Genomic DNA, 13,216 nt, shown 5'->3' on the forward strand with positions numbered 1-13,216 from the left:
CACTTAATAAAAACAAATGCACGAGCTCAGACGCAATGTTGAAGTGTCCTGACACTTTCATCAATGAATAAAAACAAGATGAAAATGTTCTGAAAAGACAATTTCCAATCAGAACTAAGTTTGGATTGAAGGTGATCTAATCAGATGTAATCCCCTTCGTGCAGTAAGGTCAGACGCACACATTTAATCTGCTGTTGACAAACAGGGTGCGAAGGAGCCAAGCTCCTTGTTTGTCACCCACCATGTGGAGCAACTCTCACGGTAAAAACACAAAACTAAAAATAAATAGAATTCGGAGGCTTAAATTATGACTAAACCTAAATGTAATTTTAGTCAAAAGACTAAAGCTAAAGCAAAACCAAAAACAGCTGTCAAAATTAACACCAGTTGTGAAGAAAAAACAAATATTCCCCGAATAGTTGGTGAATGGTTGCTGAGGCAGTCGTGTGGAAAATGAGTGCCAAAGTCGGAGTCATGCAGGTTGGCTAGGACCTGCCTGTAAGGAAAAATAAGAAGTCCCCAGTCAGTTAGCAAATAACTTTGGTTGCTAGCATATTGATGTGGAAGAAATGGACTTCTCTACAAACACTGTCCAGCTACCCTCTGAGCTGCAGTGAAACTTCATGGTTAAAAAGGTGCAACTTTTATTTTTGAAGATGAAACCTCTCCATTTCCGATGCGTGTCCCACTTGCAGACAAACACGAAAAAACTACAGGAAACCACGGCAATCTGGTAGCAACCAAAGCAGTCACTAGGATGTCTTTGGTGTAGCACTTTCTTTTCAACCAATTTCATCCAGCAATAGTCACAAACCTTCAGGATCCACTGCCAGCAATGCCAATAATTACCAGTTGGAGAATAAAAATGTTTCCCATAACAACTGGTGGTATCATACGCAATGGCCAACAATTGAGCAATGAGTGCAAGACATCATACGAGAAACCTGAATTGAAGTTTGAGGGAAAGAATGCCTTGACATGACCTCTGTTAGAAAGTTCCTCGTGACTTTGTGGACCCAGTCACTCATTTTGGGTCATATTGAACAAAAAATTAAGTCTATTTTCAAATCTTAGTCAGTGGATACCGGAAGATTATCCATGGTAAGCTCATTGGCTATTGACAAGTGATTCCCAGTTAGCCAATGAGCAAGCTATTTCACACTCCTTGCCGCAGTCGGGTTTTTGAAACCAAATTGGCAACATTTAAAATGATCTCTGTGCTTCAGAAAACGGTAAAAAAAAAAAAATTCATGGCAGCGACATTCATCTTTTATACTGTCTATGTTGATGAGAATATTAGTAGGGAGACTAAAAACATGATTTGCCATACTAGAGTAAATATATGCTTTTATTTCTGTTAACCTCATCCTGCCGTTTGTTGCATTGACAGTTCAATGTGATAGAAGTGTATTAGCAGTATCTTTTTTACATTGATTTGCATTACATTTATGCTAGCCAATGAGGCCATGCTAGCATACCGAGCATAAGCAGCTTTTATCCATGCCATGCAAAGAGGAGGAAGAGGTATAATTGCGTTTGCCAATAATGGAGAGCAGGGGGCTGTCGACTGTCTGTCGAAACGAGGCTAACCAGTCATGATTAGGGCCCATTTCCATTCTTGACTCATTCTACAGAGCTACATCTGTATCACATTGTCTGGCTAAGAGCATAGCCAGGTACGACAGAGAGAGACAGTCTCTGGTTCTGCGTTTTTATGTGGTTGCTAAATGTGCTGTTTCCCTTCAATTACCTCCAGAGCACTTCTTCAGAGAGCCAGTGCTTATCTGTTAGGACATAAAGGACTCAGGATGGAGTTTGCTAGTGTGTGCGCGTGCGCACGTGCATGTGTGTGTATTTCTGTGTGGACCAAAACGTGTAGAAGATAAACAAAGCAAGCGAACCCATTCATGTGGTTATATGGCTATGGCTCACGTCCGTTATGACTCACCTTGTTGCGTGATGTGATTATCTGTTTGATGACGATGCGGTCGGCCAGCACCAGGACTTTGGTGACAGAAGAGAGGAGCAATCGAGCAGCCTTCACCATCGCTGTCCTATCACTGAACACTGTGACACGTCCATCCAACTGGGACGGCAAGGCCGAGCCAACATCTGTCAGCTGGGCTATGGCATCACCTGTGAGGGACAGCGTGGGTCATCAAGCCACAATGGTAGAACTTTAAACCATCTGAGATGATACACTGTTTGACATTACTTCACCTGCAGATAAAGATGAATGCTATATTAACGGTTATGAGTGTTCTTTTTTATTCTCATCCAAAAAAAGCCTAATTGTATGTTAAAATAAAAGTAGTTTCACTAAACTTAATCTCTGAGATCAAACACAGCTTCACACATGAAAATTAAATATAGTTTGTTTTTTTGACATCAGTTCTTTATAAGCTTGTGTATATTGTAATTATACCAACAGAGGTTTTTTTTGCTATCCACCATCTGTTTTAGAGGGGGGTTGTTTCTACACCTCGCCAAATACGTGAGCTGGAAACAAAAAGAAAACAGGTTATTTTGAAATGATCTATTGGCCGAGAAGCAGGGGGGGGAAAGAAGAAAAAAAAAAAGTTGTGCTCGGTACAAGTCTGCTTTTTAAATGCTTTTAATGTGTTTATGTTATGTAAGAAGTCCAGTTCTAGTTGGGCTATATCCAGCAGGGACATTTTTTGGACTTTTTAACTCTGTTTATAAAAACTGAAAAATCAGATTAGGCAGTGAAAGGTCAAGTCACACGGCCCAAAAGCTCACTTTGAAGAGGCCATGGAAACTTGGTTGGCCCTGAACACTTTCTGACTTTGTGTCAGGCTATCCAAAAAGGATCTTATCCTATTTGTGGAGTCAGGCACAGAACATGCTGCAGGGTTTACATATCCCATCTGGCCTGGAAGTACTCAGAAGGATTTGCAGGATGTGGCAGGAAGAAACACCTCTAGGGCTATTTTTCTGTTGCCTTCTGTCACTGAGATCTGGACCCAGATAGGAGGAAGAAATTGGACGGATGGCCAGTCAATTGATCATGGCCTGTTAGTTATGACACTGTTATGTTGCTCCAGTGTGTCACTCTTCACCTCTGGCAGTAAAGTCTTGGACAGACTGGAACTTAGCACATTAGCATGTCTGCTATTACAACACAGCCCCCAACTTACTGGTATGCTTCCAATGTGACTTGTTTTAAGAGTTAAAAAAAAGTAGTTAGTTCAGATAATACTAATACATAATGCTCCAACCCCCCACCCCACCCCCCAACCAGAAAATAATAATTGCTCATGTCACTAATAAATGAAGGAAACAACTGAGAAACTGACTTTATTCCAGCCTATGGTTCAGTAAGTGTTATTATCTTTATAGACCACATACAACGGACCTGATGTTGTACCCAACTTTATTACAGTTGCACAATGGTTAAAAGATTGCCGGCATCACACACCACATTGCCGGCTCCTTTAGATGATCAGACAACTATTTAGACAGATATGGCTAACAACACAAAAAGGACTCACAGCAGTGTTTCTCTTCGGCTGGGCGGTTGGTCTGTGCTTATGAGAAAGCTGCGAGCAGCTATACCAGAGGTCAAGCAATCAGCCAGTTCCGAATGGGCACACTTTGGAACAGACTGTGCACTAGAACTACCCCCAAAAGGGAAGAATGTAGAGTTATACAGAGCAGGCTGAAAACCCATTACCAAAATATCCTCTATCAAGAGGAAAATGTACAGAGTTAAGAAATCCCAGCAAGAGTTCAGAGTTCAGAAAGGAAAGGGAAGGGGATAGGTCGCTAGCAAGTGCTGCAGCTTAGCTGTCCATTATGTTTGGCTGGTCCTTTAAAAGAAGCTGCAGTGAGGAACTGATTGCATCCGACAGGCTGCTTTTCAGTGCCAGCTCTGCTAACCAGTTAAAACATTTGAGGCCCGCCTCACAAAGAATGCTGCACAACCCCCCCGTGACCACGACCAGGGTAGATAACAGAGGCCTGATCCAACTCTCGCCTCTCCATTAGCAGAATATAAATTGTGCCCGGCACAGATTTTCATAATCTTGAGTTGAAATCAAACCTATCCTACTGAGCCTTTACGTGTCAAATCTATCTGTTCATGTACAAAGCAGTTTTGCCCAACACAAAAAGTTGTGTGCCGTGTGAATGAATTCTGCTTTTTTTCCCTGAATCATCGACTCTTTATTGATAAGTGAAAACCAGACGGTGTAGTCTGTTGTATGCTGGTATATTGCCTGGATCAGGCACATTACACTTAGAATCTTATATAATCTCACTTTCAACTACATAACAACTTACAAAATTAATATGTACCCCACCACCTCAGTTGTACTGTGTGTAGTGCAGGCTAGTGCAAGTGATAACAACTATCTAAACTAAGGGTTGTGAGAACATTTGGAATCTGACATCTGACAGGAAGCCAGAGAGTGTATAGGTGCCAACATTGCTGTAGCCGTGTTTCTGTGTCATTCATATGTCATATGCTACTTAGATAAAACATTTTGATAGTTTACTTTACGCAAATTCATTCTCATCCTGATCCCATCTACCCTTCTTTGACATCTTGGGAAGAAAGGGAAAGGCAGAAATCCGGGAAATGTGAGAATGACACTAAGAAACTGAGTGAAACTGACAGAGACAGAGATCCAGCACAGATTGCCTTCACTGACCTGCCTCATTGGATCCCTGCGACGCGCCGATGATGGGTAGCATCTAATTAAACTAGTGCTTTCAGCCTGCTTTTATTTCATTCATTACAGCGCACACAAGGCTGAAGCCTGCCTGATTAAACTCTGCCTGCGGCTAGGTATTAGAGAAATGTCAATCCTTCACTAACTAGCCCTGCTTTCTCCCAGAGACTTTAACAAAATCTAAGAGAAAAGACCTTTTTTATCATCCCTCAAGACGCCTCCATTATTTTATTTTATTTTTTTAAATAGTCAGAGACTAGGAAAAAAAAGGGGGGGAAAGTTTTTTTTTTTAAATCAGGGAACAATTGTACCGACTGTCAGTATAAGTATGAGGGAAAACTGTGAAAACACCTCCCTGAGAGGAAAGCAAGAACTGGAATAAATTAGTCACAGTGGGAAAGCAACACACACGCACACACAGGTGCACACATACACTTTACTTGGTTTTACCTCAGCGCACACAGCTTCACAAACACACACACACACACACACTTTCTCATCAGTCTATTCTCCTCCTCCCACCAGCGCTCTCTTTGTTTGAGTTTTAGCAGTCTTTACAAATCAGCACTGTGAGAGGATTAAAGCTACACAAGCTGGTTCCCACAACATAAACCTATTATCACGGTGTTGAGGCTAAATTCTTATCCGCTGCGATATTGTTTCCGGTTTGCTCTGTAGAAGGCCAAATGAGGTCCTTGTTTTGTCTGATAAGATTGCAAGAGTTGGCAGAGATGAAGAAAAGTTACACTTGCAAGTGATAACAACTATCTAAACTAAGGGTTGTGAGAACATTTGGACTGACAGGAAGCCAGAGAGTCTATATTTTTAGACAGGATCTTAAAAAGGCAATACAAAGGGAAGTGCTAAAAACAGTGGGAAAAGCAAATCTCTCACAAAAACATCACCTTGTCTTTTCCATCTTCAGTTAGAGCTAACAGTTCGCTCTTTCTTGTCTTTTAACACTGGTGGCTACTTTTTTGACCTCCTCCTAGCATCTCTCATCAAACCCCAGGTACAGGTTTCAGTGTCAACAGATATGTTATGCATTTCTAGCTTAGTCATAAAGAAATAAATAAAAAGACCGTAGCCTTGCAATGAGCAGGAAGAAAAAAATTAATAAATGAAAATGAGACTGGCAGCCTGTCCAGGGTGTACCTTGCCTTTTGCCCTATGATAGCTGGGATAGCCCCCGACCCTGATAAACATAAGCAGAAGAGGACGGATGGATGGAAAAAAAATGAGGGGTTTCCTGGTGGGTGGTAACCTGTCTTCAAACAACTGTCTGTCAGACAGACTGGTGAAGGTTTACAAACAAATGCCATTTAATTGCCAACACGTTGCAATCAGTCTGAGCTGAGGAACACGACTCGTCTGCAACCCGTCTCCTTACTACAGGAGACTCAAATCAACTTTTTCTTGGTATATTCCTACATAAAACAATAGTTGCAGATTGCGTAAGTCAGCAACTATGTCACTATTTCTGGAGGAATTTCTGTTTCAGATGTATGAGAATCAAACTGGACTCTGAATGTAAGTAATTAATGTGAATTTCTGTGTATGTAGACAGCAACAGATTTTCAAAAGATGCTACCAGACTTACAGTTTGTGCTGATTTATCACCGTAAACTGCTGTATTATAGAAAACCGACTGCATGTAACACAACCCAAACTAATACCAGACTGATAACAGACTAGCTGCGCCTGGCTGCGAGTGGTCGCAAACTTCGATCCTCTTTTCAAAGCCAATACTTTAAATGGCAAAGAGATTACAAGCTGGGGCGGTAACAAAATATTGACCATGTGCTATAGTCTCCAACCTCCATCTCAATAATGAGATGGAGGTTAAAGCAGGTTTAAATAGCATGCATATGAAATTTGCCGAAAACATCCAAACAAATCTGCTCCGATCTGCTCAGGGTTATGAAGAAATGGTTTGCACTGCATCCCGGGAGAGAGGGCAACTATTAAATGCTCAACTCAACTCCAGGACCTCATGAGCATGTTTTAGAACTTGGGCTGAAACCCTGAAATGTTCAGCATAATAACTTTATCAGAAAAATCCCATTAGGGTATCCAATATTATATAATCTGTAGTATTGCTACTACTACTAATACCACTAATCTTAATATAATGATTGTAGTGTATGTTTGTATGTCTGTGCCTTAACATAAGACACATTACATAGAATGTTTCATCCATAATAATTAAACTTCCAAGGACACCAGGATTATCCACATCGATATAGCTTTTGGGAAGAATATTTACAGAACACTTAGATCTTTACAAATGTAGAGATGTTAGTAGAGAATCTCTCTTTAGAGATGCAGCCGTGGAGAGAAATCAACACAGAAAAGGTCAATTAATATAAATCGATGGGAAAATATGATTGGTTCTTCAAACAGGTTATAAATATGTATCTGCATAACAAAGAAACTATCAATTTCTGTTTGAGGTGCTGAATATTAGGGGAACTACAACCCTTTTAATCTCACCAACAGCCTGCTGCATAAAGTCTCCTATTTCCTTCTATCAGAATCCATTATGCAGTGCTTCCCAAGCCCACATACACACATTAATTCCCTCACTCTACACAGCACCCTTGGGTGCAGCAGCACTTTTTCATATTTTACTTCCAACCTAATAACGGCAATGTGTTTAGAGCACTCTGGAGGTCCTCTGGTGTAATACTGTTTGACAGCCAGGCTGTTCAGACTAATCGAAATTTGATAAAATTTGATAAGACTGAAGCCTGAATGTGATGCTCGATGCTTTATGAAACTGCCGTTGGTTGTCTTAACAAAACACTGATGAGAAGCCTGCAGCTTATTGGATAACCAGGTCAATACACCCTCAGTGGAAAAAACAGAGCATCATAAAGAAATGACCAAGTTTACTACAGGAAAATAAAGGATCCATCACGAAGAAGCCTTTACGATAAAAAAAAACAACCCAACAACACTTACTTTATACATCAAACACATAAAAAGGAGTGAAAGCTAGAAAACAAACACTCCACTATGTGCTACGTTTATGTGCAGCAGTTCAGTAAAAATGTCAAGTAAGAACGAGGCCCAACCAAAGATGCTCACCTGCTCTGCGAGCTTCGAAGCAGGCTTGACCCATCTCATCCTTCAGCTCCTGGTTCTCTGCGGCGATGGCCTCCCCGACTGCTACAAAACGCCCCACTGCTACACTCACCGCCTGGCCCACCCTGTGTATAGCTGCCAGGGTGCGCTCTGACTTCTTTGGCTTGTCTTTGTGGTTGATCAGAGTGGTGATCTGCAGGAACGAGTGGAGAAAGGAAAAAACAGGAAAGCAGGACAGCCTTGTTAGAAAACAGATTCGGCTGTAATTCTCGTGCTTTTGTTTAAAAAACAGTGAGGAGGGGGTGAGTCTTTGAGCAACGGGCCAGTTTTTGAGGCTGTAATATAGTTTATCCTATAGCATACACCATCTTCTATAAACAATATATAGCATCTGCCATATGTGTCTGTGGGACATGCACCCAGTACGATAGAAGACCAGTTACAAACACCAGTTTGCTCATGTTTACGCACATCTTCTGTGACCTATACACAGAAACGCGTGCACAGAGACAAGTCAGGTGGGCCCTTTAGTGGTAATTGAGAATATTAATAATAAATGAGCTGGACCAATTAGCATCCATTATTTATTGATCGCTTCTATTCTCTCCAGTTGTTACTATCATCATCACTTTGAGTATGTGGCTACGAATGAGGGGCACGTGTGTGTGCCAAACCATTTGGGTCAGGAAATGGCGGGTGGTGATTTTAATTGGTCTATGGCTGTAGGTGGTCCAAGTAGGGGTGGGGGGGCTTTTGTGGTAAAGTCTTTGAGGGGCTGCAGAACCTATGCTGCCTCTGCTGAGTTCAGATGGCTGAACAAACAGCATCCTGACACAGGAATGTTACGCAGCAGGTTGTGGATTTTCCTCTGCCAAAAGATTCTGAATGAGACCCTTTGAAATGTGACCTGATAGATTTAAACGACTATAACACATTTAAATATCAGATGTCTTGAAAAGCTGTTTCTTTTAATAAAAAGAAATTTTAAAAAAAACATAAAAAAACCCCACAAGTGTGTCATCAGGAAAACTGTTACTTTCTTACTCGTACATTTGTAATGTAAGGTGTGAAATGCATTCGGCGTGACTGTCAACGACCAGCGCCATCTCATTCTGTGCAGGATTCTTTAATGTTTGCTCAGATTTTCCAACATTCAGTTCATCTTTTTTTTGTGTACATTGCAAATCATTTTAAAATATGTTTCATGCAGCTTTTTCTGCACAAAACACATATCTAGAACGTTCATAACCTAAACCATTGAAAAAAATACTTATGTACTTCACAAATTTACAAATATTTATCTGCATGACAAAGAAACTATACATTTCTGTGCAAGACTTATACAGAAAAACTCAGCCTTACTGTAAAATCTAAGTATCTGTGTAGATTAAACTGTGCTTTGGCAGTCCATTTCAATGGAGTGGGACAATGGAGCCCTTTCTCTTGAAGAGACACTCTTTGAAACATTGCGTGGAACATTTTTGCCATGTAACTTGTAATTTATTTTGCCGTCTTATTTTAAGATTTTATTGGTGTTCACTTCGGTGCTGATTCACCCAATGTCAATTTAGATTTGATTAACTTCAGCACCAGGAAGATAAAACAAAGAATTCTACAAGAAAATTGCCTGTAAAGACAATTTTAATGTTTTATTTTCGTTTGTGCACACTGTACACAACCTCTCATCATTTCCTTACAACAAAAAAATAGGACAAGGATGCATGTGTGTTTGTCCTTTTTCCCCCTTTGAGTGCTGTTTACTGTTCAGTGATTTGTGTTACTTTGACCCTTTTGCACTCCAACACATTTGGGGGTTATCCTTTCATTTTAGTGTCCTCTGTAGGTTACACAAAGGTAGAAGCCGAGGTAGAACATGTCCGGTATTTCATTCAGACTTAGTGTTTCTCAGACCCTCATGATGACTTGGAAGTCTTTTGTTTGCTCGTAGAAAATACTAAAAATATATTTTACTTGAAGACGAAGTACCTTGATAATAATTATCACGATTACATTTCCACCACATAATCTTAAGCAAGGATTTTCTTCTACCTGCCCCACCGCAGGGTGGGCAGTCAGCAGCTTGAAGCGCTCCTTTGTAAACCTACAACCAGCTTTATGAGCCAAACAGCACATCCAACAAGGCCACAAAGTTGAGTAGTTAGTTTAAGCACCACAATATACAAGCAAAACACACACCACCTGGATTTGTTCAACAGAGTTATACTGGAAGGTATAAAAGGTGGTTTCTTGTCCCTCCATTGTAATGATAATAACTTATATCAACAGAAAGAGCAGATGACATAAATTTGCAGTTCTGACAATGTCAAAAATTTAGACGTAAACATTCACCAGACACTTAATTAGCTACACTGGCTCAATAATGCAAATCTAATCAGCCAATCTCAAGGCAGCAACTTGTATTTAGGCAGGTAGACATGGTAAGAAAGCAACACTGACTCAAATAACTACTCATTACAACCAAGGCAGAGGACCTCTGAATGTACAGCATGTCAAACTTTGAAGCAGATGGGCTACAGCAGCTGGAGATTGAGACTACAATTCACACAGCCCAAAACTGGATATTAGAGGATTGAAAAAATGTTGTCTGGTCTGATGAATCTCAACATTCAAATGGAAAAGTGAGAATTTTGGCATAAACAACATGAAAGCATGAATCCATCCTGTCTTGTATCAACGGTTCAGGCTGATACAAGCGTAATGGTGCGGATCACATTTTCTTGGCACACTTTGGCACCCTTGGAACCAGCTGAACATTGTTTGGGCATCAGACCCTACCTGAGTATTGTGCTGAACATGTCCATCTCTTTATAATCACAGTGTGCCCACCTTCTGATGGTTGCTTCCAGCAGGATAATACTGCATCTCAATCCAAAAGATCATCTTTGAGATTTTGTTGGAACAGGAGATTCATATCATGGATGTGCAACCGATGAATCTGCAGCAACTGTGTGATGCTATCACCTATATACACACGGGCCAAAATCTCTGAGGACTGCTTCCACTACCTTGTTGAAGCTATACAATAAGGAATTAAAGCAGTTCTGAAGGGTCCAACCCAGTACTAATAAAGTGGTCTCTGAATATATATACCGTAATTGTCGGGCTATAAGCCGCTACTTTTTGCACAAGCTTTGAACCCTGCGGCTTTTAGTCAGGTGCGGCTTTTCTATGGATTGTCCATGATTTTTGTGATATCGTAAGACGATTTGTTTTGTTTGTTCTGCTGTTGTACGGCACTACGTTGCCTGGCGGAAGGATCGGGGTTCAAGAGTGGTATGTTGGTCACATGTCCATCCGCCAGGCAACATAGTGCCGTACAAGTAGCGCGAAAAACAAACTTCACAGTAGCGCTACGCGTTCAGCGGGAGTCGTGGATGACCAGCGGCGATAAACTTGCGAAAAGCAAGTTATGCTCAACACCACCAGTGGATTCTGACAGCGTGGAAAAGTGTGAAAACATCCACGATCACCAACGGATTTCGAAGGGCTGGACTGCTGCATGATGAAGAGGAGGACACCGCCACGGCCCTTCAGAGGGTGTTCGACTCTGACACTGACAATGAGGATTTCTTTGGTTTTGAAAGTGACAACGAAGGAAAGAAGCTGAGAGTGGATGACGAAGCCATCCTGAGCCTGTTCGTTTCCGACACTGGAGAAGAGGACTTTGGTGGTTTTAGTGCGCAGGAAGATGGTGGTGAATGACTGACTTTTCTTCTTGTTAAAGCCGTGTCACTGCACCTGAGCCTAAAAGGTAGTCCGAATCTATTTTTCTGGTGTGCTGTAGGTTACTGTTATGTACTACATTTGTTACTCATTTATGAAGCACAGCACATGTGCAAATATGTACCCATAACTTGTTTTTCAAAATATTAATAAAAGGGGTGTGTCTCCAAACAGCCATCTCTTTCCTGACAATTCGCTTTGTGCATATTCTCTTACATATGATAAGTCAACATTGAAACACCTGCGGCTTTTGGTCAGGTGCGGCTAATGTATGTACAAAACAGGATTTTCCCCTGATTTTAGCTTGTGCAGCTAATATTCAGGTGCGCTTTGTAGTCCGGGAAATACGGTACACTATTGGTTTCACATGATAAGCTGTACTGGCAGCTACAAGGCTGAAATAAATCATCTGTGCCTTGATTCTCTGTTGTTTTTCTCTACACGTACCCCTCTTTCACTTGTCACAATTTTTCCCCTCATTCTCCATCCGATGACACACTATTGTTTTCAAGCAAGATCATGACCCTGAAGCGCTCTTAAAGCCCTTCTTTTAGTCTGTCACTCGTCACTTTATATATTGCCTTAGTACAAGCGGCTCTCTTCCTGCAAGCCTAGTGTTTTTCACTGAGTCATCCACACAGAGTGGGATACTCCTAACGAAAAAAAAACAGTGCTGTCTGGCTGGACATTATGCAGCCTATCAGAAGATATTAGATCACTGTGACACATGATTCACATCTACGTCATAAAGAGACTGTTGTTCAATATTAAGTGGAGTTCATGTTATACAACAGACCTAATTGTTGCTTTTGTGATGTAAAATGCATTTCTGATGACTGAAGCGTTTCACTCAGCAGGGTGCATGCATGTCTGCACAACACGGTGCGCATGCTTTTCCTAAAAGACTTGTACAAGGAAAGGGACGTGAACACACACGGCACGAATCCAAAAACAAGCTTCCGATCACAGCGAGAGCACAATGGAGGGAGCTAGACTTTCAAGTGAGAGGAGAGGAAGAGAAAGTGACGGAGGGAAACTGTGTGAAACAGACAGAGTGAAACAAAAAGAAGGTTAAAAGTGACACAGAAAGACACCTCCAGTACAGCTTCCTGTGTTAACAAAAAAGCTGCAGCTGAGGTTGAAAGAGTCGAACAAATTTAACACGGCGGGTCTCTGAGAAACAAATAGAGACGAAAAGATCTCAGCGAATCACAAAGGGAGAGTTGGATTTCCTCCATTAGGGATTACTAGGTGGGTACGTTTACTGGGCTGTGCAAACAGGAACAGAGCAGGGTGGAGAAAGCATAATATTGATACAGTGCCATCGCAGAAGAGAGGCCTCTGTGTTTGTGTGTCAGAGGAACTTGACACAAACACAGAGGGAGGAGAGTTCATGTTCATTTTACATTTATTTTTAAAAAAGATTAAATTTTCAGGTTTTTGAAAAAACTAAATGGCATTTTTTTAGGTGTTTTAACTTATAGCTACTGGAAATCCAGTGGATACTTTTGCATCCCAAATCTCACCTTCATATGACTTTATATTTAGGCCCATTTATAGAAATTACCTCTAGACCTGAGCAATACTTTCTGATGTCTTGATTTGAAGAATTAAAACTATTTTGAGGTCAAAGGTTATGATTTGACTGTATTTTACACACCTGAATACTCTCTTACAATTTCAGCCTTCTT

The 13,216-nt window shown here is 41.0% G+C and overlaps 1 protein-coding gene across 2 annotated transcripts in view; it reads right to left on the reverse strand.

The window, feature by feature from the left end:
• Positions 1 to 13,216, reverse strand: part of ctnnal1 (catenin (cadherin-associated protein), alpha-like 1) — a 56,009-nt gene that overhangs the window by 16,624 nt on the left and 26,169 nt on the right. For both annotated transcript variants that reach the window (XM_082521242.1, XM_082521243.1), the window contains exons 2-3: positions 7,785 to 7,974; positions 1,949 to 2,136 (exon numbers count right to left, since the gene is read on the reverse strand). In XM_082521242.1, the coding sequence (XP_082377368.1) occupies positions 1,949 to 2,136; positions 7,785 to 7,974 (378 nt within the window). The remainder of the gene's footprint in view (positions 1 to 1,948; positions 2,137 to 7,784; positions 7,975 to 13,216) is intronic.

Source organism: Aulonocara stuartgranti (genome assembly GCF_965226115.1).
Source record: "Aulonocara stuartgranti genome assembly, chromosome: 22".
Taxonomy (NCBI): domain Eukaryota; kingdom Metazoa; phylum Chordata; class Actinopteri; order Cichliformes; family Cichlidae; genus Aulonocara; species Aulonocara stuartgranti.